Raw genomic sequence first — 24,976 nt, 5'->3', positions numbered from 1 at the left:
TTCTCTGTTTCTAGGTGACCACGCTTCGTTTTCTTCGACAGCGCCATGGGGACGACAGGCTTCAGCGACTTTTCCAATGGTAGGTACCTGGAAGTCTCTCCTATGAACTGCGCGGTGTTTGTGATGGGAACAAAAAAACTAACTAACCCTAAGCCTGTCTTCTTTGGGGCACATCCTGAGAAGACAATAATGTTGGGAAAAGTGGAAGGCAGCAGGAAAAGAGGAAATCCAGATACGAGATCACTTTTTAAAAGAAATTTAAAGGCAGGATTTTAACAAATGTCTGGTTTCCTTTGAAGGGGCTCTTTGTGATTAGGGGCTGTATGTTCCTAGGTGTCTTAAACGGTTTTAGTTCGATAGAATTTAATTTCAAATACTGTTTCTGGAATAAATTGTTGCAGAGCTTCATGTTTTTCGTTCAATTCCTCTAGCAGAAGTGCAGGAACTGACAGGGCAGAATAGCCGCAGGTTCCCCAGATTAGTCCACCCCTTTTCCTCATCAACTGTCACTTCCAGTCTCACTAATTGACTCTGAGATGTTTGAAGGAGAAAGAATAAAACCATGTTCTTTACTTATAACTGAAGAGATGAAACAGCAAACCTAGCGCAAACACGACTTCTTGCTTTCAGCAGCCAGCCCTCAACTGACTCACTGACTATTTTCAACATATTGTCCACAGAGAAAAGAAAAGGGAGAGAAACAGAAACAGAGCAGAGAGGCGGGGCTGTCTTTTTTTTAAAAAAAGGAGGCAGGGAAGGAACTATTGGTTAGTGCTCTTAGTGACTGACAGATACCCAAGGTCCCTCCCAGTCACATCCATTAAAGGTAGCATGCGAGGTTGCAACAACTCCACCATTTTTCCATTTTTATTTGGTTTCTTTAAAAAAATCTTGTTCGGAGTCACCTTGAGCCCCCGTATTAGGGAGAAGGAGCTTCTTCTTACTGGCCAGGATGGTGACGGTCCCGCTGAGCTGGCATGAAGCCAACAGAAGCTGTTTCAAATCGATCCTAGACCCAGTGGAGAGAGGTTGGAAATTATTTAGGGTTTCTCTTACCCTGGCCTAATTTCGCCCTAGCGTTGTGCCTGTATCTGATCGTCTGGAGAGGGTCTGGAGTCAGTGTGACTCTGCTTCTCCCCTGCGTCACTCTCCTTTGCTTCTGTTTCTTTAAATTTTTCTGCTGGCAGATTTCTGCAATCAGTGGGCTGAGGAGGATTCCGTGGGCAGAAGATGCTTCTTGTCTTCTCTTAACCCCCAACAGCCAGTGTATCTAAGCGTTGGGATTGTGCCGAGAAGCAGCATATGGAAGAAATATTAAATAAATCACTCTGCAGTTAGGACAATTTAAAAAAGTGCAGAATTTGGTTCCAGAGGTCACAAACATAGGCATGCTTGCACCCTATTCTGGAGCCAGGATACCACCTGCAAAACCCTCCAAAGGGCAAAAATTGACATCTCAGAACTGCATAAAAGTTTTCTCTCCCAGCCTGTGAATTAGGTCTGGTTTTAAGTGTCCAGACTTAAAAGTCACTCCTCCCTCCGTCTGGAGGGTGGACCGAAGTAATAGCAGGTTAATGTCCCCAAAGTATGTGAGCTGTAAATCTGGACTTGAAAGCATTTGGTTGCCAGAGCGATCGCCCCAACCTCTATCCTTTCCCATCAAAAATCCAGTTCTTATCCAGCTAGTCCTGAAATGAACAAGACGCAGCTAATGGGACTTTGATGGCGCTGTCATCAAGTGTGTTTAGCCTGAATGAGAAGGAGAGCAATTTTCTCTCAGTATGCAGGCCGATGTATTTCTCCCCTCCTTGAAAACCCGCTTTCACATCACTAGCTGTTAGGAATCTCTTACTGTGGTGAGTTCCAGTCTGGTTCGGAAAGGTGGTGAAATAGTCATTTGTGTCTCCATGTGGCTTGTGTGTGTTTGTGTGTGTGTGTGTGTGTGTGTGTGTGTGTGTGTGCCCGACCGTGGTTGCACAGAATGCTTTACAAGTCTGACAGGGGCTGATGCCCAGTGGAGCAGCCGGGGGCCAGTAGTCCAGACAGAGAAGTAGAACCTCCATGTTCAGAGGGGGTGTAGCTTAGAATGGCAGATGACAGGATGAAACACATGACTGGTATGCCCTGCTTGGGAAAACAGGCAGACATCAGGTCAAGCTCCAGACTGGATTACGAGGACCCAGAAAGACTTCTCTCCCAGAGCCATGACGGAGCTTCAAACTGGCTGCATGTCTGCCATTTTGAGTGCCCCACATTGTCCTGTGATGGAGCCTCATTCCAGGAGATGGGGTCAAAAACATGAGGAACATTTAGGGAACAACCCGTTGTATGTTGGCTTTGTCCCCAGTGGGGACAAACCAACCATGAGCAAAAAGGATTTAGAAGACTCAGTCCTCCATGCCAACTGGCCGAATCCTGACGCCATCTTGTTTTTCTCTCCTCAGAGGTTCACAGTGTTTATGTTTGTTGCTATGGCCATGGGTTCTGGTAGTTATCACACCGCCAAAAAAACAAACTTTTTGAGCGTTGTTTCTCCTCAGGAACTTTATTTCATTGAGGTCTTCTGTGACTTCTGTTTGGTGGCCTTAATATTGAGAAGAGCTGGACAGCCATTTATTTCCAAGATGCGAGGACGCAGCTCATGTAGTAATTCTTGGTACCAATCTTTCAGCTCTCCGACAATGCCTACCAGCCCATCATAACGAACCTTACGGAAATGAGAGGACACTTCGACCAACGGGATGCCATGCTGGAGTATCTGGGAAACATCTCCCAGGCTTTACCCAAAAAATCTCTCACGGCCGATGTGGCCTTCAACCTCACTGAGGTAAGTTTCCTTTTACCCAGCAAACTCCTCACAGTTCGCCGATTTGAGTTTGTCAGTCTTTCTCCAGCGATACGTCAACGGACGGAAGAGGTTTCTTCCATACGTTAGTCCATTTGCTGAGGCGATTTGTCCATTTGTGGGGGCCAAATTGCTTTCACCTCTTCGACAGGATGCTACGGCAAATGTCCACTGTCCAAGGAGAGTCAGCTGTGAGGGTTTGTGTTTTTAGGCTGAGGAGAACGTGGTGGGTTGTGGAACGAAAACGATGCATGTGAGTGCCACAAAAGTCATTCTGCTCTCTCTTTTTACTTCCATCACCTCGAAGTGGAGGCAGTTCAGGACCACTTGCGGCCTGAAGGATCAGTGGCTGGTGACTCCCGTTCCAGGGGGGCTGTGATTCCACTCCATGTTTTTGTCTGCACTTGACAGGGTTCAGCACCTTGGATAGCTCCTGGAATGGTCACATCAAAGCCCAACATGGGTTCACAGCACCCCTGGAATGGGAGTTGCCTGAGCTGAGGAACAAGATGGCGTCCTTCCCATTCCACGTACAGAAGCCAAACCCACTTTCAAACCATTCTTTAATACTGGTGTTGGGCTACCAAAAGTCAGCAGATCAGCTTAAGTAAATAAGGGAATGCTATAGGACGGGCAGCTTGGTTTGCCAATCATTTGCTGCCAACTCCGAATAGTTGTCGCCTGAGGTGACCACCTCATGGGAGAGCTTTGCTTGGCCTGTGGAAAAGCTCCCCATGATATCATCGCCAAAAAGGACCCAACTGGGAAGGGGATTCTGGGCCATGTAGTGCCTCCCAAAAAAGGAACATTTTCTCCTGGGATATCTAGGCTGTGGGACATTTCCCAAACTCTGATGGCAAGCCATTAACCCCGCGTGACTGCAGAATTTGTGCTGACCTCTATGGATTTTCCTGTAACCGGCCCCATTATCTGACTAAGCTAGCTGCTGTATTCTGCCTTTCCGTTCTCCTTTTGTGTGTTAACGCCTGACGACGCCAGCAGGATTTGAACTGGGCCAGGCTTGAGAAGTCCCCTTTCAGCTCACAAAACTCTGTCAGGGATTGCAGCGACCGGCGGATTATTCTGCTTTTCATGCTGTCTGGAACGACGGCCGTGATTCTGACAGGGATTGTACTCTGACACTAGAAATGAGTCCAGCCAGCTGAGTTATCAGTCGTTTGCCCTGACAAAAAAAAAAAAGAGAGAGAGAGAGAGAGAGGAGAAAGAGGGTCTGATCCAACCCACTGGCCCAATTTCCACTTTTAAAATCGAGTTCATTCCCAACATTATGAGCGAAAGTCGTTTAAGGTCAACCTAAAGCGAAATCATTTCAAAGACAAGCATCTATGTGTTTCAGCAACAAGAAGAGGAGACATAAAAGACAGAAGCAGAAAGGAGTAGGATCAATCAGATTTATTTTAATAACAGCTTTGGGTGGATACATATTTGTATACTGACTTCCAACTTTAAATACAGTAGTGCCTCGCTAGACAGTTACCCCACATGACAGTTTTTTCACTAGACATTGACTTTTTGCGATCGCTATAGCGATTCGCAAAACAGTGATTCCTATGGGGGAATTTCACTGGACAATGTTTTTCGCTAGACAATGATTTCGCTAGACAGCAATTTCAGTGGAACGGATTATCATCGTCTAGCGAGGCACCACTGTATTGTCTTTTAATGATGTAAGTTGCCTTGGGTCCTTTCTAAGGAGAAAGGTGGGGAAAAATAGTTGAAATCAATAAACTCTGCTTATTTATAGCTAATATATAGGACACCAGGTTGGGGGCCATTCTGCTCAAATGACACTTGGAAACTCAATCTAAGCAAAACCTAGAGAAAGGATTTTCTCATCCTTACATGGAGATGCTAAATCTTGAACCCTGGATTTTGCTGTAATGCCAAATATCCATTTGTCTACCGAATTACACCCCCCACTCCTCCTGAAAGGGCTTTCCACAGTATGTTTGATTGAACTAACTCAGTACAACGATGGAATCAGAATGAAATCCGCAGAGGACGGTTGTGAGCAGACCCGCCACTTTTCCGTTACAAATGTCCCTTCAGTTAGAAAAAATAGATCTATTCTGTTTCCCAAACTACGTTTCTTTCCCCCCCCCCTTTTAAATACTTTAAAAAATGAAGAGCAACCTTGGTTGAAAGTCCACGGACCCTCTTTTCTTTTTCTCCCTTCCACTCCTGCAGCCTGTCTCCCCTGTTTGATTAAAAACAGGGGAGACAGGCTGCAGGAGTGGAAGGGAGAAAAAGAAAAGAGGGTCCGTGGACTTTCAACCAAGGTTGCTCTTCATTTTTTAAAGTATTTAAAAGGGGGGGGGGGAAAGAAACGTAGTTTCATATAATTCCCGCATACGTCTTCTCCCCCCCCCATCACCACTTTTTTTTGGAGCTGGAGAAGATAGAACGAAGGCTAACGTAATTGGAGTTTTATTGTGCTGTTAGGATCAGTAAATTTCCGACTGCACAATCCATAATGAGCTGAATCTTGGGCAAGGAAGTCTGTGAGTTGCATGCGGATCTGTTTGTTTGCAAACTCTGCCCTCAGGGACACTGGGGTGGATGGCTGGAATGATGCCCTTAATACAATCAATCACCCTGGTTTGGTTTATTTCTAGGTTTTCTTTCAACTGGTGGGAAGTATGTCGATTTTACTGAACTCCACCTACGATTCCCAGGTAACGCTTGGGTGGGTCTACGTTGTGTGTGAACCCAACATCCCCCACCATGCCATTTTTCTCTTGCAAGCAAATTAGAAAGGGGGGGGGAGAGGAGGAGCTGAGTTTTTTATTTATTTATTTATTTATTTATTTATTTATTTATTTATTTATTTATTTATTTATTTAATATCCCGCCTATCTGGTCATTTGTACACACACAAGATTCAAGGGAGGGTGTTCTTAACCATTTCGCACACCCGCCGCCTTTTCGCCTCTAAAGCACCCCTCCCAACCTCCTTTCCCCGACCGTCTGTCCGTTCCCAAACACTAATCACAGAATCTGAGAACGGCAGAACTGGGAGGGACCCTAGAGGTCATCCAGTCCAGCCCCTGTCAAGGAAGGCCCAGTGGGGAATCGAACTCCCAACCTCTGGCTTCGCAGCCAGAGACCTAAACTACATAATCTTAGAACGGCAGAGCTGGAAAGGACCCTATAGATCATCAGGTCCAGTCCTGGTTCCCAGTGGGGACTTGAACACCCAGCCTCTCAACCACTGAGCTATCCAATTGTGTATGTACTCTTGCGGGTAAAATAGAGGCTCTGTAGTGTGTGATGAATGGGGGCACATGAATGCCTTCTTTACACCAGCCTTCCCAGAGTCCTTCGGCCAAGCAGGGCTATGGGGATTGTGGGATTTGTAGTCCTACCATAAAAAGGAATGTTCCCAAGGTCCGATCAGCATCAAAAGTCCCTCTCCTGGCTGTTCTGCCCAGCCACTCATCCGGGGGCTTTATTTTCTGTTTCCAGACAGTGCCAATCGCCGGAAGTTTAATTGAAACCATCGACAGCGTGATGTTTCACGTGACTCGCAGTTTGGGAGGGAGCCCCTCCACCATCGCGGTCGAAGGCACATCAACCACCGCAGGTGAGGTTTCTTTGGCTGGCATCCCGGCGCCTGTCTCACCACGGAAGTCTGGGTAATCGCAATAAGACAATTCCGCGCCTGCAGATTTTCACTGTCAAGAAGCAGGAAACATTCCAGTCTTTCCCCCCATTTATTTGGGGGGGGGGCGGAAGAGAAGACATCCGTCACAAAAATGTTTATAATTTAATAATCATCTTAGAACTGCAGAGCTAGAAGGGACCCTATAGATCATCAAGTCCAGATCCTGTCAAAGAGGCCCAGTGGGGGAATCGAACTCCCAACCTCTGGCTCCACGCCAGAGACCTAAACTACTGAGCTATCCGGTGGTTATGTAATTCCTAGGCGTGAAAGGAAGCAAGATAAAATTTCCCTTTTGGAATCAAGTTGGTGGAACTGGATTAGCTCTCTTCAGATGGGTAATGGCAGTTATCACTTGGCAGCCAGATTCTGCCACGCCTAGCCCATGTTAGCCGGGGCTGTCTGGATCCTATGGGCACTGTGCTTGAAAGCCTGCGAAAATACCTTCAAATTCTGTGCAAAATTCAAATAAGTTCTTCTTCTTCTTCTTCTTCTTCTTCTTCTTCTTCTTCTTCTTCTTCTTCTTCTTCTTCTTCTTCTTCTTCTTCTTCTTCTTCTTCTTCTTCTTCTTCTTCTTCTTCTTCTTCTTCTTCTTCTTCTTCTTCTTCTATCTGTGCCCCATACCCAACCCAGCCAGCATGGCCGGGGGTTCAAGGGAGTTGCAATCCAGAAGCGAAACTAAATTCCAAATTCTGCAACAAGGGGACTGTGATTCTGCGCCCCAGGGAGGAAAAAAGCAGAATTCTGCAGTGTGCAAATTTTATGCAAATTCATAAAAATATGTACAATAAGGAAGTGCATTTTGATCCTCAAACACTCGTAAGAAATAAATCAGCTTGTCTTTAATGTGCTGCAATATTTTGCATTTTCTCTCCCCTTCTTTACCTTTAATTTTGCAAACATTCTACAAACTGAATGCACGTTCACAGTGGTCAATACATGTTATCTCATGCATCCTTACCACCATCCTTACCACACCCTTGTGTCTATTTTTATACAGATTATTCATTGGTCAAAATCCCACCACAGCCCCTTAATGTCCCTGACTACCGTTTCCCTCTGCAAGGCCAAAGTTATATTTCCATTCCTGGGGAAGCTTTCCAGTACAAAGGTAAGGGAACAGCCTCTGCTTGGGATGAAGTATTGTTGTTCTTTGCTAACAAAACAGACCAAAGCGGTCTTCAGAGGACCTAGCCATTCTAGCAGGAGAAGAGCGATCTGGGTAGATAATTCTGGCCTAGAGGGATCCCCGTGGGCTGATCTGGTGTAAAACAGCTTCCTCCATGGGATTGGGAGCTCAGCACTTTCTGAGAGGTCCCAGCATTAATCCATGGTCTTTCCGAGTGAACGGATCGGGTAGAAAGAAAAGGAGAGAAAACTTCACTTGAGTTGAAGGACACCCAAAGCAGTGGGGGAGGCCGCTCCGGGTTTGAGCCTGAACTTTACAAAAGCCAAATGTTGACTCCAAAATGGCCTTCCAGATTTGAGTCTGAACTTTATAGCAGCCCACCAAGGGGGCCAGAACCTTATCTCTAAAAGGCCTTCAGCACCTTGGAGAGCCCCCTTTAAAGTTCAGACTTAAATTGGAGACTTCAGAGTCACCAGCTTCCACTGGTAGAAAACATGTTTTGCATGCAGAAGGCTCTGTGCTCCAGGAGTTGCTGGACTACAACTCCTATCACATTTAACATTGCCCAAGGATGATGGATACTGGAGTCTGGCAATTAGAGAGTTGTTTGCCCACCCCACCCCCACTGTAAAGTAAAACCAACTCGGCGCAATGGTGCTTATTCCTCAGTAAGTGTGTTTAGGATTTCGGCTATATACAGTGGTGCCTCGCTAGACAGTTACCCTGCATGACAGTTTTTTTGCTAGACATTGACTTTTTGCGATTGCTATAGCGATTCGCAAAACAGTGATTGCTATGGGGGAATTTCACTGGACAATGTTTGGTCCCTGCTTCGCAAACCGATTTTCGCTAGACGACAATTTGCTTTTCGCTAGACAATGATTTCGCTAGACATATAAGTGGGTTCTAGATCGAATCAAACTGACTACTGTACTTAGTACATGTCATGAAAAGACACGACTCATTAGAGAAGATAATCATGCCTGGGAAAGCAGTAGACAGTAGGAAATGAGGACCCAATGTGAGAGAGATGGATGTAGTAAAGGAAGCCATTGGTTTGAGTTTGCAAGACACGAACAGGACATTTTGATGAATCTCTAGAATCACCATAAAGCCAGAAATGACTCGACAGCACGCGCTTCCTAGGAAGTAATTCTCACTTTTTATCAATGACGCTCCTTTCAAGGAAGGAACGCTAACAGATTTGTAAACTTAAATCGGCTTGCTTCTCTGTTGCCTATCTGCTTCACGAGAGAATTGCAGGCAGGCAGGAATGCTGAGCTCCAAGGAGGATTTTTGGGAGGAAGGCGCGCCGGCTTTTTCTGTCCCGGAGCCGAAAGCAATAAAGGCCGAGGAGGGCTTGCTTGAACACACCACGTCACTTTGTGGTTCCTGCCACAAGTTAGTTGTAAAAAAACAGAAGCACTCCTATGAGAGTAAGCATGGAACAGGACTAATTTTCCAAAAAGTGTTCTAGAAAACAGCAAAGTGGCAGGTCAGGCTGTCAGAGGATGCTCAGAGTTCAAATGGAGATTTCCTGGTTTTTCAGAGGGTTCAACACAGACATATAAATAAACATTTTTGTCTTCTTTCTCCCTTTCTTGTCATCTTGCCTCCCACCCACCCAACCAAAAAAAACCAGCCTGGATTACCATTGTGGGGCTTCTATACCACACCATGCATCGGTACTTTGATAGAATCAAACCGACCGACACCAAGTAAGTTTGTTTTAAAACGAAACATAAATATATATATATTTATATATTTGGCTGATTGTGGATAATGATCATTGTTTCGCATGCGGAACCCTGCATAAGCTTCTTAGCCCTGCTTAATAGGGGTGATGCTGGCCTACCTTATGAGGCTGTTGTAGAGACCATTTCTTGAAGGCCTGTAGTCCTACAGCGCTACACCATTTTCGCAATGGAAAAAGCTTTCCAAAACAGAGAGGGCCATTATGGGCTAGAAAAAGAAGCTTTGTAAAAAAGGAGAAATTCCCACTAGGTAAGCTTGATAGCAATCTGGACTTTTGCCTAGATAAACAATAACCCTCATAAGGTTTGCGAGGCTCAACCCTTCCACTAGTTCTAATCTCCTCTTGTAAAAAAAGGTCTTATCTCCTTTGCACTTTGAATAAGACAAGGGAGACTTGAACTAACATAGCCATGAAATACAATCCCTTTCCATGTATGCTTTTTACTATAACCTGTGGGTCTCATTTCCCCATCGCCAAAGCAGATAACAGCTGCAGGTTCCATCTAGTTCCTGCTTTTTTTTTTTTTTAATTCAAAATGATAGTTTCACCCTGACTCCTGACATGGGAATGTTTCCAAGCCTATGTGCTCACACTGAGACACACGCCTGGATGTGCTGTATATGGTTGGAACACTGGACAGTAAAGAAAGCTTGACAGGGAGAAAATTAATTTGCTCGGAATGTGGTGCTGGAGGAGAGCTTTGCGGATAGAAAGACGGCTAGAAAGAAAAACAAATGGGTTCAAGATCAATCAATTCACTTGAAATGTTCCCAAAGCAGGTAATCTCATACAAAAAAAATGCATGGAGGTGCTGGAAAAGAGCTTTTCAGATACTTTGAACTGCCAGAAAGACAAACAAGTGGGTCCAAGATCAATTGATTCCTTTCAGATGTGGGGCTGGAGGAGAGCTTTCTGGATAGAAAGACTGCCAGAAAGACAAACAAGTGGGTGCCAGATAAAATCAAACCTGAACTACGTATCTCTGAAGGCAAACATGTTGAAAGTGAGGCTGTTCTACTTTGGGCTCATCTTAAGAAGGCAGGATTCTCCGGAAGAGACAATAATGATGGGGAAGAAGGCAGCAGGGAAAGAGGAAGACCAAATATGAGATGGACAGGCTCCCCAAAGGATCCCACAGGATTGAGTTTGCAAGAGCTGAGTAGGGGCAGTTGAGGGCAAGGTATTTTAAAGATCACTCATTCATAGGGGCGCCATGAGTCACAGGCGACTTGACGGCACGTAACAAAAACAACAGATCACAGCTAAGACATTCACTTCTCCAAACCTTATACTCTGAAAGATTCTGGACACTGAATAAAGGAAAGCCAGTTTAAGGATTTTTTAGTAGCTCAATGGCAGAATAGCCCAAGAAGGGCTTGCAGTGTTCCATCCCCATCACAGCTTCTGAAAAGGATCTCTCAGGAGGGCTGAGATAATCTATCGGTTTCACATTCTTGACCCTAACTTCTGAGGATTTGTGAATGTTGCTATTTTTGAGTCTTTGTGTGTGTATGTGTGTGTGTGCGTGTGCAAGTGGACACACAGTTGGGAAAAATTGGTGCAGTTGAAAAATGATGAGATTCAGAAGACACGGCTCAATAGCGAGGTATCAAGATTTATCTGTGATTTTTCCAACTCCATCTTTTTAAACCCTTCCCGATGCATGGTAAAAAATCCCCCTGCATTCTGCCCAAAATAAGGAACTGGCGGAAAATCTTAAATTATCCGCACGAGCCAAAATCAGTATTTCCAGCATGGAGAGGATGAAGGTGTTCCTGTGATGTCAATGTTAAAACATGGAATTCTTATGCTACCGACATGGAACACCTTGGCTACTTCAGGAAGCTAAGCAGGGTCAGGCGTGGTTAATATTTGGATGGGAGACCACGAGGCCATAGCAGGAATTTCTAGACAGGTCTATGAAACACCCATACCCCGGAGGCCTGTTGCTTCCAAGCTGTGTTGGCCAACATTGATCCATGAGATGACTCAATCCATGGCTGCTGCTTGGGTTTCTTCATTAGATGAGATGAGTGTGTGTGTTTAGTCGTTTAGTCGTGTCCGACTCTTCGTGACCCCATGGACCAGAGCACGCCAGGCCCTCCTGTCTTCTACTGCCTCCCGGAGTTGTGTCAGGTTCATGTTGGTTGCTTCGCAGACACTGTCCAGCCATCTCATCCTCGGTCGTCCCCTTCTCCTCTTGCCATCACACTTTCCCAACATCAGGGTCTTTTCCAGGGAGTCTTTTCTTCTCATTAGATGGCCAAAGTACTGGAGCCTCAGCTTCAGGATCTGTCCTTCCAGTGAGCACTCAGGATTGATTTCCTTCAGAATGGATAGGTTTGTTCTCCTTGCAGTCCAGGGGATTCTCAAGAGCCTCCTCCAGCACCACAATTCAAAGGCATCAATTCTTCGGCGGTCTGCTTTCTTTATGGTCCAGCTCTCACTTCCATACATCACGACAGGAAAAACCATAGCTTTGACTATTCGGACTTTTGTTGGCAAGGTGATGTCTCTGCTTTTCAAGATGCTGTCCAGATTTGTCATCGCTTTCCTCCCAAGAATAATAATAATATAATTTATTGTCAAGAAGAAGGCGCCTTTTAATTTCAGGGCTGCTGTCTCCATCTGCAGTGATCATGGAGCCCAGGAAGATAAAATTTGACACTGCCTCCATATCTTCCCCTTCTATTTCCCAGGAGGTGATGGGACCAGTGGCCATGATCTTAGTTTTTTTGATGTTGAGTTTCAGACCGTTTTTTGCACTCTCCTCTTTCACTCTCATTACAAGGTTCTTTAATTCCTCCTCACTTTCTGCCATCAGAGTGGTATCATCTGCATATCGGAGGTTGTTGATATTTCTTCCGGCAATCTTAATTCCGGCTTGGGTTTCTTCCAGTCCAGCCTTCCGCATGATGTATTCTGCATATAAGTTAAATAAGCTGGGGGACAATATACAGCCTTGCCGTACTCCTTTCCCAATTTTGAACCACTCAGTTGTTCCATGACCAGTTCTAACTGTTGCTTCCTGTCCCACATATAGGTTTCTCAGGAGACAGATAAAGTGGTCAGGCATTCCCATTTCTTTAAGAACTTGCCATAGTTTGCTGTGGTCCACACAGTCAAAGGCTTTCGCATAGTCAATGAAGCAGAAGTAGATATTTTTCTGGAACTCTCTGGCTTTCTCCATAATCCAGCGCAAGTTAGCAATTTGGTCTCGAGTTCCTCTGCCTCTTCGGAATCCAGCTTGTACTTCTGGGACTTCTCGGTCCACATACTGCTGAAGCCTACCTTGGAGGATTTTGAGCATAACCTTGCTAGCGTGCGAAATGAGTGCAATTGTACGGTAGTTGGAGCATTCTTTGGCACTGCCTTTCTTTGGGATTGGGATGTAGACTGATCTTTTCCAATCCTCTGGCCACTGTTGAGTTTTCCAAACTTGCTGGCATATTGAATGTAGCACCTTAACAGCATCATCTTTCAAGATTTTAAATAGTTCAACTGGAATGCCATCACCTCCACTGGCCTTGTTGTTAGCCAGGCTTTCTAAGGCCCACTTGACTTCGCTCTCCAGGATGTCTGGCTCAAGGTCAGCAACTACATTGTCTGGGTTGTCCGGGATATCCACATCTTTCTGATATAATTCCTCTGTGTATTCTTGCCACCTCTTCTTGACGTCTTCTGCTTCTGTTAGGTCCCTCCCATTTTTGTCTTTTATCATGTTCATCTTTGCGCAAAATGTTCCTCTAATATGTCCAATTTTCCTGAACAGATCTCTGGTCTTTCCTTTTCTGTTATCTTCCTCTATTTATTTGCATTGTTCATTTAAGAAGGCCCTCTTGTCTCTCCTTGCTATTCTTTGGAAGTCTGCATTCAAGTTTCTGTAACTTTCCCTATCTCCCTTGCATTTTGCTTCCCTTCTCCTCTCTGCTATTTCTAAGGCCTCGTTGGACAGCCACTTTGCTTTCTTGCATTTCCTTTTCTTTGGGATGGTTTTCGTTGCTGCCTCCTGGACAATGTTACGAGCCTCTATCCAAAGTTCTTCAGGCACTCTGTCCACCAAATCTAGTTCCTTAAATCTGTTCTTTACTTCCACTGTGTATTCATAAGGGATTTGGTTTAGATTATACCTGAGTGGCCCAGTGGTTTTTCCTAATCTCTTCAGTCTAAGCTTGAATTTTGCTATGAGAAGCTGATGATCAGAACCGCAGTCAGCTCCAGGTCTTGTTTTTGCTGACTGTATAGAGCTTCTCCATCTTTGGCTGCAGAGAATATAATCAATCTGATTTCGATATTGCCCATCTGGTGATTTCCATGTATAGAGTCGCCTCTTGTGTTGTTGGAAAAGAGTGTTTGTGATGACCAGCTTATTCTCTTGACAAAACTCTATTAGCCTTTGTCCTGCTTCGTTCTGAACTCCAAGGCCAAACTTCCCTGTTGTTCCTTTTATCTCTTGGCTCCCTACTTTAGCATTCCAGTCCCCTAGAATGAGAAGAACATCTTTCTTTGGTGTCAGTTCTAGAAGGTGTTGTAAATCTTCATAGAATTGTTCAATTTCAGTCTCCTCAGCAATGCTGGTTGAGATGAGATGAGATTAGATATATATATGGGTAGTAATTCAGGGATTCAAAACTAGACTTTGATGAGTAAATCACTCTGGGCGAAATCTTATTGCTAATCCCAACTGGAGTAATTAAAACAACGGGGTTTTAATGTAAGTGTTGGCTTACCACCGAGGGACTGATTCATCTTGTCTGCTTTCACTGGGACTAGAAACGGGGTTCAATTCCAAGAAGGGACCGATCTGTTGCTCCCAAGAATAATCTTTTTAAAATATCAAGTTTGTTCTGTCCCACAGAAGACGTTTGTGAATTTATATATTAGGAAGTGAAATGAAACTCAACACCCACCCTTATCTCTCCAGTAGCAGGGAAAGCAGAACTAGATATAATTCCTCTTGGGCTTCAAGAAGAATTATAGAAGTCTGTAATATGTAATCAGTCCTTGGAAATATTACTTTTTCCCACTCTACAAATCCCCCCAGTCAGTTCCCAAATGGATATTCTCTTCCTTCTGCAAATGGAAGATCCCCAAATCTCCTCGTTAGGTGAGGTTAACGAAAGATATGGTGTCCGGATAAACTGTTCGAAATCTACCTTCTTTAGCAGGCTTGATATTACGTTAGGGCTGTGCAACATTTCAATGCCAGCTTAACAATAATTTACAGCTTGTTAGCTGTTCCGGGCTTGCCTTATCTCGATAATTTGTTGCAGCTAATGTGGTCTGAATATTTTTAAAAAATATTTCCCACAGAGAAAAGAGGTAAGAGGTAAGGCAGACCCACTGGTGTAGGGACGGCGTCACGAAATTTATCTAGCCCAATTTTCCACCAACACAGGAAAGAATTTTAAATTGAGTCATAATGCCACCTGTAAAGAGATCTCATCTTTTAAAATATGGGCAAATCAGTCTTATGGACCCAGTAGAGATAGCTCAATGGTTTAGGTCTTGGGCTGTGGAGCCAAAGGTTGGGAGTTTGATTCCCCACGGTGCCTTCTGCGAGTACGGCCAGCCTGGGTAGTCTTGGGCAAGCTGCACAGTCCCAGGTTGTCCCCTACAGCAGTGGTCCTCAACCTTGGGCCTCCAGATGTTCTTGGGCTACAACTCCCAGAAGCCTTCACCACCACCTCTGCTGGCCAAGATTTCTGAGAGTTGAAGTCCAAGAACATCTGGAGGCCCAAGGTTGGGGACCACTGCCCTAGAGGAAGGCAAAAGTAAAGCACTTAAAAACTCTCTATCTAGATATATCTCAGACTTGCATCCCCAGATGTTCTTGGACTGCAGCTCCCAGAAATCCCGGCTAGCATAGCAAGTGATGAAGGCTTCTGGGAATTGCAGTCCATTAACATCTGAGGGCCCCCAGTTTGAGAACCAGTGAATCTAGAAGACAAATATATCCATCCCACTTTTGCATTTTTGTACAACTCCCCCCCCTTTGTGCCCTGGTTCATGCTTCATTCCGTGAATTCTACGTAATTTACAAGTATCTCCAGGACCCGCCCGGAGTAGACTTTGTCTAAAAGGGCGGGATAGAAATCTAATAAATAAATAAATAAATAAATAAATAAATAAATAAATAAATAAATAAATAAATAAATAAATAAATAAATAAATAAATAAATAAATAAATAAATAAACGTGATGCACCTGGGAGAAAGGCCTAAACTAGGATGGATGCTTTGAGACTCAGCTAGGCCTAGCTTCATCCAAACTTCCTGTTCCTGTCCCAGTGCAAGCTGGGAACATTCTCTATGAGTAGGAAGTCTGGGTGGAACTAGGCCTAGTTAAACCATAAAGTCTTCCAACGATGGTATTTCCAGTCTAGAAAGTCCAAGAATCTTGTCTCTATCTGGAACTCCACAGAGGGAAGATAACATAGTGTATGATTTAACAAGAGCGATGTCAGGCACTAAACCGAGACCTCTGTACTTCTCATTGGTCTCCTAAAGGCACTGAAAAAGAAGGTGAAGAAGCAGCGAAAGCAACACTAACTTTTCAACATTGCTTGTCAAAATTCCCTCAAGGAAGGAAGGAAAATATGGCTGGCAAGCTTCCTAATGAGATGGGCCTCTTTTGTAAGCGGATTGCAAACGACATGCCAAAAGAAGACTTTGAAAAGGATCTAATTCTGAATGAAACTCTGAAATTTCTTGCTGTGGGAAGTTTTCCTTTAGTAAATTTCATTTTACAGTGGTGCCTCGCTTAGCGATGTTAATTTGTGCAGAAAAAAATCGCTGCTAAGCGATAACATCACTAAGTGAAAATAAAAAGCCCATAGAAATGCATTAAAACACGATTAATGCATTCCCATGGGCTTAAAACTCACCTTTAAGCGAAGATCCTCCATAGCGCCGCGATTTTCGGTGCCTCTAAAGCGAGGAATCGGTGCCTGAAAACAGCGGGCGGCCATTTTGTTTACCCGGCGGCCATTTTGAAGCCGCCGATCAGCTGGCCGAAAATGGGGGCTTTGCAATGATCGCTTCCCTGCGATCATCGCAAAGCAAAATTTCCCCGTGACTACAATGATGTTGTTTTTTTCTTTCTCAGGATTCCTGAAGTGGCTGCCTACCCAGACTGTATGATCTCAGCCTCCAGCTTTCTCATCTCCTTGAAGGTTGAGCCCCCACCACTGTTGTCCCAGAATCTGTCGGGTTCGCCTCTCATCACCATCCACCTGAGGCACACCCTGGTAAGTGAAGAGGCATTTGCTGAACCTATTCTTTTGTTCACTCGGATAACAGATGTGTGTATCTCTGCACTCACAGACAAGAAACTAAACTAGGGGTTGAACATGAAAAGCCTTGTCTTGAGATTCAGTGTACGGAATTCCGGAATTCTGTGATTTTTACAAACTACACAGATAGTGGACCTTGGAGCTCATAATTCATGTTGCTTCCGTTATGGGTACAGCAGAAGAGCCTAGGGAAAGCAAAGGTCTGGTCTTGGATTTTGATAGCAGTGAATCTTCTGTTTGATTTAATTCGTGCTGATTTACGAAACCGTACATCCTGCCCTTTTGTTAGAATCAAAGAACTAGGAGTGACCCCTGTACTGTTCCCAGTGCCTGAAATTTCACTGTGCATCCTGCTGTCCCTTCTTCTTTTTATGTAGCTTTATGTATAGTGTATGGATGTGTATGTTTTTGAAACAAAATTTGTGTGGGGGAGCATTTTATGGTTTGTTTGTTTTTTTGCATTTTGTGTTTAGTGGTTGTTTAAATGATTGCAAGTCACCATGGAAATCCAATTTGGTGGTGGCGGGTGAGAGAAGATGAAGTCATAGATCCTGCTGCTAAAATAATCACTGGTGTTTGACCCGGTGAGCCCTGCCTCCACTACACCACTGCTACCTAGAAAATGATAGAAGGGAAGAGCTATTACGATCATATCCCAATGCGGGCATCTGGTTGACCAGGATGTCTAGCAAATGTACCTTTGGTCAGATCCAACTGGGCTGTTCTTGTTTGAGGTGGACATCATGCACCCCAATTGGTGACCCCCCCATCCCATTTCTTATCATCTCTGACCCTGAGAAAAATTGCACCAACTGTTTTCTATCTAACTTGCTGGAAAGCTCAATGGTTCAGGTATTTGCCTGTGAAGCTAGAGGCTGAGAGTTCGATCCCCTACTCTGCCTCCTGCAAGAAGAGCCAGCCTATATAGCTTTGGGCAAGCTACAGTCCTAGGGTACCCCTTGAGGAAGGGAAGGATAAACCATTTCTGAGTGTTCTCTACTTGGAAAAGCCTGAAAAACTTTGCTATAAATCAGAACTGACTCAATGGCAGACCTTGTTGATGACGATGATGATTTCAAGTCTATTTGAGTTTTAGATCCTACACAGACAGACATCAAACTACTTTGATTTTGAAAAGGGTTACCTCCATGACTCAATGCCTTCTCTACATGTTGCATTGCCCGTCGTTGGGAAAGCTCTCAATCTTACCAGGTCGAGGCAAAAGAGTGGGAGGGAGAGGATCGACTGGAAGGGAATGAAGGGTTTGGTTTGGAAGAGGCCGCGCGTCAAACTTTTTCAGGGAATCTGTGTGTTTTGGGCAGAGCCCAACTGGAAAAGGCGTGATTATCCATGTCGTTCCTCATTACTTCGACATCATAACTTGATCTTTTAGAGCTCTGGGAACTGTAAAAAAATAATAACACAGACGGATTCAAACCTTCACCCTTTACTTGACCCCGTTTCTGCCTATTTTAAGTATAGGTTATTTTTGCTGAGCTGGCTTTTCTGTCTCTCCTTTGCTGTTGAATTCCACGCTACGAAGCCTGTTTTTCAAAACAGCCCTGAAACTGATTAAGGCAAGGGTGGTAGTTCCTTAGTTGAGCCCATACGATGTAACATGGACGGTTCTGTGCTGAAATGTTCACCATTTCCACTTAAATCAGATGGTAGATGGCAAGAAGAGCTTTCTCTTTCTGGAGCCCTTGGTGTCAGAGTAGACCAGGGCTGGGGGATCAGGACTCTGTGCAAGAGGCTCTTGAATGTCAGTTTCCACCAGTCTTCATGCTCAGGTCCAATGACAAGGTAAGATGGCAGCCATAATTTACCAATAAAGAGTGAAGGCAAGAGGAGAAGGGGATGACAGAGGACAAGATGGATGGACAGCGTCATCAAAGTGACCGACATGAGTTTGAACCAACTCCGGGAGGCCGTGGAGGACAGGAGGGCCTGGCATGCTCTGGTCCATGGGGGTCACGAAGAGTCGGACACGACTTAACGACTAAACAACAAGAACAACATACCGTATTTTTCCCATGTATAAGACTATACTTTTGTTTAAAATCTTTAGACTAAAAATTGAGGGTTGTCTAATACACAGAAGCAAGCTGAGGAGAGGAAAAAAAACAAGTGGAGGGGAATGCAGGGATCAAAGTGATACTGCAGTGCTTTGATCCCTTTCCCCCTACACTTGCTAAGCCCCATTTAGGTTTTGGGTTAGAAAAGTGGGAGGCGTGTTATACATGGGAGCGTCTTATACACCGAAAAATACGGTATATGCGGAAATGGACTGACATGGTTGGAATTTGCCAAGAATTTTGCCAGATAGCTTTTGGGCCTTTGTTGGGTTTTGTGGAGCTGAAAACGTTCTCCCTATTTTAATTCTAATTTTGTCAGCCATTTGAGCAAGAGAGGATCTTAGAGCAAGACAGAATGACAGAAACCAAAATGATAGTGGCTAGGAGGAAGACAGGCTTCCGAGCTGAAACCACTCAATCTATGCAACACTAAATATGTACATTACAATAAGTGATATCAAGCTAACACCCCATTGTGCTTGGATTCTATAAACTAGCTGTTTAATTTTATAGCAGTAATGATATCTGCGAATGCATTCTATTAAGCAACCTATTGTCTTCAAGGATTGCTTTTATTATAACACATTTCCCCCTTCTCTTCGATAGAATGGGAAGCAGCTCTGTCGCTGCCTGACCATATTCTAGCAATGTGCTGAGTTTGTACACATAGCTATTGTGTTCCATATCTTTATACAGCTTTCCTCCCTGAAAGAATGGCACATTGCCTTTTATTCAGTATGTATGTATTCAGCAAACATGGTTTTTCTTGAAACAGCCTCGAAACGCTTCTGGCAGTAGAATAAGCATCGAGAAATGGCCTTGCCATTCATCTCTTACTCTTGTGGCGTCTCTCTGTGATTTCTGGTGCAGAAATTGGATAGCAAGGATGGGATTTTTGCATTCCTTAGATTACAAATCCCATCATCCTTCATTCTAGGATTCCTACTTACATATACCTCAAAGACACCTCCTACTATGGTAGAAAAGGCCTAAATGGGACGGCATTGAGGCCTAGCTAGGCCTAGTTCCATCCAAACTTCCTGTTCCTGCCCCAGTGTTAGCTGGGAGCTTTCTTTCTGAACAGGAAGCTAGGCAGAGCTAGGCCCAGCTCAGCCACAAAGCCTTCCAAATTGAGGCCTTTCTCCCAGTTGAGCCACATTTAGGTGTCTGTAAGAATGGAGAATTATGGGGTTTGTAGTCCAAGTATTCCAAAAACTCCTTTCTCTAGTTGACAAGCATCTTTGGCGTTGGGTGTCGGATGTGTTTGGGACCAAACAGAGATGTCAACATCTCTTGCTTTCTGAGAGAAGCTGAGAAAACATTGTCCTCAGCTCTTAAACATGCTTTTGTTTGCTGAGAGGATCTTAGGCTTCATCTGAAAGTTGATGGCATCAGCCGGGCAGATCTAAAAGACTGCATCTTCAGAGAGAGGGAGATCATTTTATCCCACTGGTATTTGGTGACTCTTGTTTTGCTCGGCTGGTGGATCTGCTCCGGATTTTACTGTGAACTTTGCAGGAACTATCCCAAGTGCTGAATGTTATCTCCAATATAGTTAGAAGCTGGGATATACCTCCTTTCAGCTCCAGATTAAAACCAGATTAATTAATTCAAAGGATTTAATCACTCCAAGATCTGGAGAAAATGAGGAAGGGGTGGTCAAGGAGTTCACACAGTAAAAGGACATCTGGTTTGTGTGCTGGCTTCAATTTCCTCTTGAAAAGATCTCAGTAGCAGAAGATCGAAAAGATTTCTGCTTAAGATCCTGGAGAACCTCTACAGGGCAGAATAGTAAATGTTGTTGTTTAGCCGTTAAGTCGTGTCCGACTCTTCGTGACCCCACGGACCAGAGCACGCCAGGCCCTCCTGTCTTCCACTGTCTCCCAGAGTTGGGTCAAAGTCATGTTGGTCACTTCAATGACCCTGTCCAACCATCTCATCCTCTGTCGTCCCCTTCTCCTCTTGCCTTCACACTTTCCCAACATCAAGGTCTTTTCCAGGGAGTCTTCTCTTCTCATCAGATGGCCAAAGTCTTGGAGCCTCAGCTTCAGGATTTGTCCTTCCAGTGAGCACTCAGGGCTGATTTCCTTCAAAATGGATAGGTTTGTTCTCCTTGCATTCCAGGGGACTCTCAAGAGCCTCCTCCAGCACCACAATTCAAAGGCATCAATACTTTGGCAGTGAACCAAAGAAGAACTGAATTGTAAATACAGAGCATGAATAGTCTGATCTGGAATGAAGTGCCCTCAGATGATGGTGAATAAGCCCTGCTACTTTTCTGTGGAAGATGGTGCTGGTTGCTTCCCAATGCATTGTGGGAGGTTTGCCAGCTTATAGAGGGGGCAGTCAAGGAGATGATCAAGACGGACTCCTCTTTAAGGTGTACTCGTAGTGCTTCTAAAAACAAATCTTTGAACATCTTACAGACCTTGGAACTGACCGAGCCAGCATGGAACACTTATTTTAACTAAGCCAAAACTTTTTTTCAATAATTAAAGCTTTTCATAGCCAAAGGTTTTTCAGGACTTTTTCCCTTTCCCTTTTCATTTTTTTTCAAGGAAGGTTTTCATTTGAATTTCTTATTTTAGAAGCTGGAATTTGACAATGAAGTTTCTTTTTTTCTCCCTTGCCCCTTTTCGCTTCAAAAGGAAATCTCTCTCTACCCTCCGTGGAGGCCGGGGTGCTTTGTAAGACAAAAGCTCAAACCCACCCACCCTCATCTTAGATGCCTGAAGATGATGGCCTGGCTAAAAATGACATTTGCTCGCTGGGCGGGAAGACATGGTGGAAAAAAAAGGGCAACCCAATCTCTCTTGGGATAAATTTCCAGAGCTGGGTGTTGTCTACCAAAAAGAAGCCGCTTCTTTTGTGTGTGTGTGTCCACACCAGCTGTGGCTTCTGTGGTTTTCTCTTCGCCTCCTCGCCACATCAAGAGCGTCCAGAAGAGAAGAATCGCTTTGTGAAGAACAACAGCATGAAGCGACATGACTGTGGTTTTTCCGCCTCAGAAATTAACATGACAGCTGAACCTGAAGTTGCGATTATATTGTTTTTCCTCTCTCTTTTTTTTTTGGCTCGGTGACTCTCTGCACCACATCAGAGGACGGCTTGTAGACCTGGCTGTTAACGAAATTGGCACTTTCAATCTTAGCGACGTATTTTTCTGGATGGGGATTGTCTCAGCAGCTCTCTCTCTCTCTGTGGTGCTGTGACAGTATTGTACCTATATATTCCCTTCTCCACAAAACCCGTCCAGATTTAAACCGTGTCTCACACGTACGAAGCCACGACAGGCTCGCTTCTCGCTGCGTCAACTTCCACCTGGCCGATCGATACCAACAGAGAGGCGAGAAAAATATTGGCAGGCTTATACACTTCTGAGTGAGTCCCGAAAATATCTCATTCCAAGAGCTGTATGAGATGGAGTTTGCTCCCTTTTTACAATGATTTGGTGTTTCTGTGCAAGGAAGGGAGAGAGGAAGACATACACACACAGAGAGACTGTGTGAGAGAGGATCAGGGAGGACACGATGCCATCTCGATTCACTCCGCGTTCGTAGTGCCTGATCGTAGCTTTTTCAAATAAAATTTCACCCGATAATATTGTGTCATTTATTCATCAGCAAACCGCAAACATTCTCCAGTGGTGAATGTGTGTTATTCATGGATGAGCAAAAGTAAATAATACTGCTTATTGTGCCACAATCAACACAATGTTTATTTAAAGGTTTAGATAAAGTTGCCACAACATTTATTCAAAGGTGGCACAGTGTTTATCTAACGCTACCACAACATTTATTTAAAGGTGCCATCGTGTTTATTTAAATGTGCCACTGTGTTTATTTAAAGGTGTTGTCGTGCTTATTTAAAGGGGCCACAGTGTTTATTTAAAGGTGGCACAGAGTTTATTTAAAGGTGTTGCAGTGCTTATTTAAAGGGGCCACAGTGTTTATTTAAAGGTGGCACGGTGTTTATTTAAAGGTGGCACAGAGTTTATCTAAAGGTGTTGCAGTGCTTATTTAAAGGGGCCACAGTGTTTATTTAAAGGGGCCACAGTGTTTATTTAAAGGGGCCACAGTGTTTATTTAAAGGTGCCATGGCGTTTATTAAAAGGTGGCACGGTGTTTATTCAAAGCTGGTACAGCTGCCAAATATGTAGTCAATAGATTTCTCATTAAACGTCTTCTGTATTCATCTTTGCCATCCAAGCCCCAATGGAACACAATTGTATATGCTTGCGGGATACATGTCAAAATCTTAGCCAATTTTTTTTCTTTCCTCGTCTCTCGCACAAGGAATTCCCCGTGTGCAAGTGGCTCCTTGAGGGCGCCCACCCATTCTCTTTTAGAGAGAACAGTCCTCTGTTTGAAGGCCCAACAGAGAGAAATTCTCTTTTTGAGGGTGTCCTGCGGTGCACTCAGCAACAATTTGTTTCCGTTCCTGTGTGTTATATTTATTTCTTGTACGATCAATGGACTTGGTGACTTGCAGAGGTACAGGCCCCTAAAATAAGGAGGCGACAATCCATTTTCCTCCCATGATACACATATCAAGAACTCCTGGGTAGCTCAGTGGTTTATGTCTCTGCCTCTGGATCCAGAGGTTAGAAGTTCGATTCCCAGCTGTGCCTCCTTGACACAGGGGCTAGACTCGATGATCCATAGGGTCCTTTCCAGTTCTACAGTTCTAAGAGGATGATGATAAAAACATTCCAGCATAGATGAGTACCTAGATTTCGAATGTCGATAACCCAGACTGCTTGAATGTATAAATGAGGTCAATGGCAGAGTTCCAGGTCTTATTCGGCTTACCTTGTGACATTGTGAAGGCGCAAACCTTCTCTGCGCATGATCTCTGTGTACAGGGTGATTTTTTTTTAAAAAAAAATTGTTAACAAAACGACATTTATAATCAGATCAATAATTTCTCGATTCGGTAGCGGAGGTTGCCAAGGCCCATCTTTTAGGAACATAATTTATGAGTAGCACTTCCTAATGTAAAAACACACCCACACCCACACCCACACTGCCAAGATTAATGGGAACTGCAAATACTGGGAACCGTTTTATGCCCTCCGGCTCGTTGATTTATAACTTTTGTAATTTGCCCTTTCTGCGTGGAATGGTCAACGGTTCTACCTAGATCTGGGCTCCCTGTTAGCTAGACGAAGTTGACTCGAACGTGGGATTGTTGGGTGTAAAAGCGAAAACACAACACACACTCTCTCTCTGCTGTGTGAGGTATTCTAATACCACCAGCCTCCTTCTCCCTCCCGGTGCTTCTCTGAGGAAGACGAGGAGAAGAGGAAAAGTTACGGTGTCACTTTTCTTCCTACCACAAAGGAAGGTGATACCTACCACCCACCTGTATAACCCAACCACTCCTTGGCTATTGATGGGAGTAAAACCTGGGCTTCAGGCATCCTCAGGGCCCATATATTATGGTGGGGCATGGCTCAAAAGGGCCAGCTGGATAGCCCAAAGGTTTAAGTCTCTGGCAAGGTTGGGAGTTCGATTCCCTCACTGTGCTTCCAGGGAGAAGAGCCAGCCTGTGTAGCCTTGGGCCAGCAGCGCAGTCCCAGGGCAATCCCCAGAAGACGTTTTAGCAGCTTGATGCCTCTTTGACTGCCATGGCATCATCCTTCTGGCTGCTGTCCAAACAGTTATGAAGGGCTGGCGATTTGCTTATTCATGTGAGCAGATCATGATTTTCCTGTCATTCAGACCACAAAGTAATTCCAGCCTCCGGTGACTTTGGTGGACCTCCTCGGGGCCAAATATTTGTGCATGGGTAGGAAGGAAGGAATTGTGGAGGCTGGAGGGGACTCTTGAGAGTCCCCTGAACTGCAAGGAGAACAAACCTATCCATTTTGAAGGAAATCAACCCTGAGTGCTCCCTGGAAGGCCAGATCCTGAAGCTGAGGCTCCAATACTTTGGCCATCTCATGAGAAGAGAAGACTCCTTGGAAAAGACCCTGATGCTGGGAAAGTGTGGAGGCAAGAGGAGAAGGGGACGACAGGGTACGAGATGGCTGGACAGTGTCATCGAAACTACCAGCATGAATTTAACCCAACTCCGGGAGGCAACGGAAGACAGGAGGGCCTGGCGTGCTCTGGTCCATGGGGTCACAAAGAGTCGGACACGACTAAACGACTAAACAACAACAGGAAGGAAGGAAGGAAGGAAGGAAGGAAG

General features: G+C 44.6%; 1 protein-coding gene across 2 annotated transcripts in view; it reads left to right on the top strand.

Annotated features, from left to right (window-relative positions):
• The window catches only part of ADGRD1 (adhesion G protein-coupled receptor D1), a 128,753-nt gene that overhangs the window by 16,713 nt on the left and 87,064 nt on the right, over window positions 1–24,976 (top strand). For both annotated transcript variants that reach the window (XM_072983176.2, XM_072983175.2), the window contains 7 exons: window positions 15–79; window positions 2,672–2,827; window positions 5,482–5,541; window positions 6,332–6,449; window positions 7,528–7,638; window positions 9,299–9,374; window positions 16,520–16,661. In XM_072983176.2, coding sequence (XP_072839277.2) covers window positions 15–79; window positions 2,672–2,827; window positions 5,482–5,541; window positions 6,332–6,449; window positions 7,528–7,638; window positions 9,299–9,374; window positions 16,520–16,661 — 728 coding nt within the window. The remainder of the gene's footprint in view (window positions 1–14; window positions 80–2,671; window positions 2,828–5,481; window positions 5,542–6,331; window positions 6,450–7,527; window positions 7,639–9,298; window positions 9,375–16,519; window positions 16,662–24,976) is intronic.

The sequence above is a fragment of the Pogona vitticeps genome, chromosome 14 (assembly GCF_051106095.1).
Source record: "Pogona vitticeps strain Pit_001003342236 chromosome 14, PviZW2.1, whole genome shotgun sequence".
NCBI classification, from domain to species: Eukaryota; Metazoa; Chordata; class Lepidosauria; order Squamata; family Agamidae; genus Pogona; species Pogona vitticeps.
This window is presented reverse-complemented; position numbering and strand designations above follow the sequence as displayed.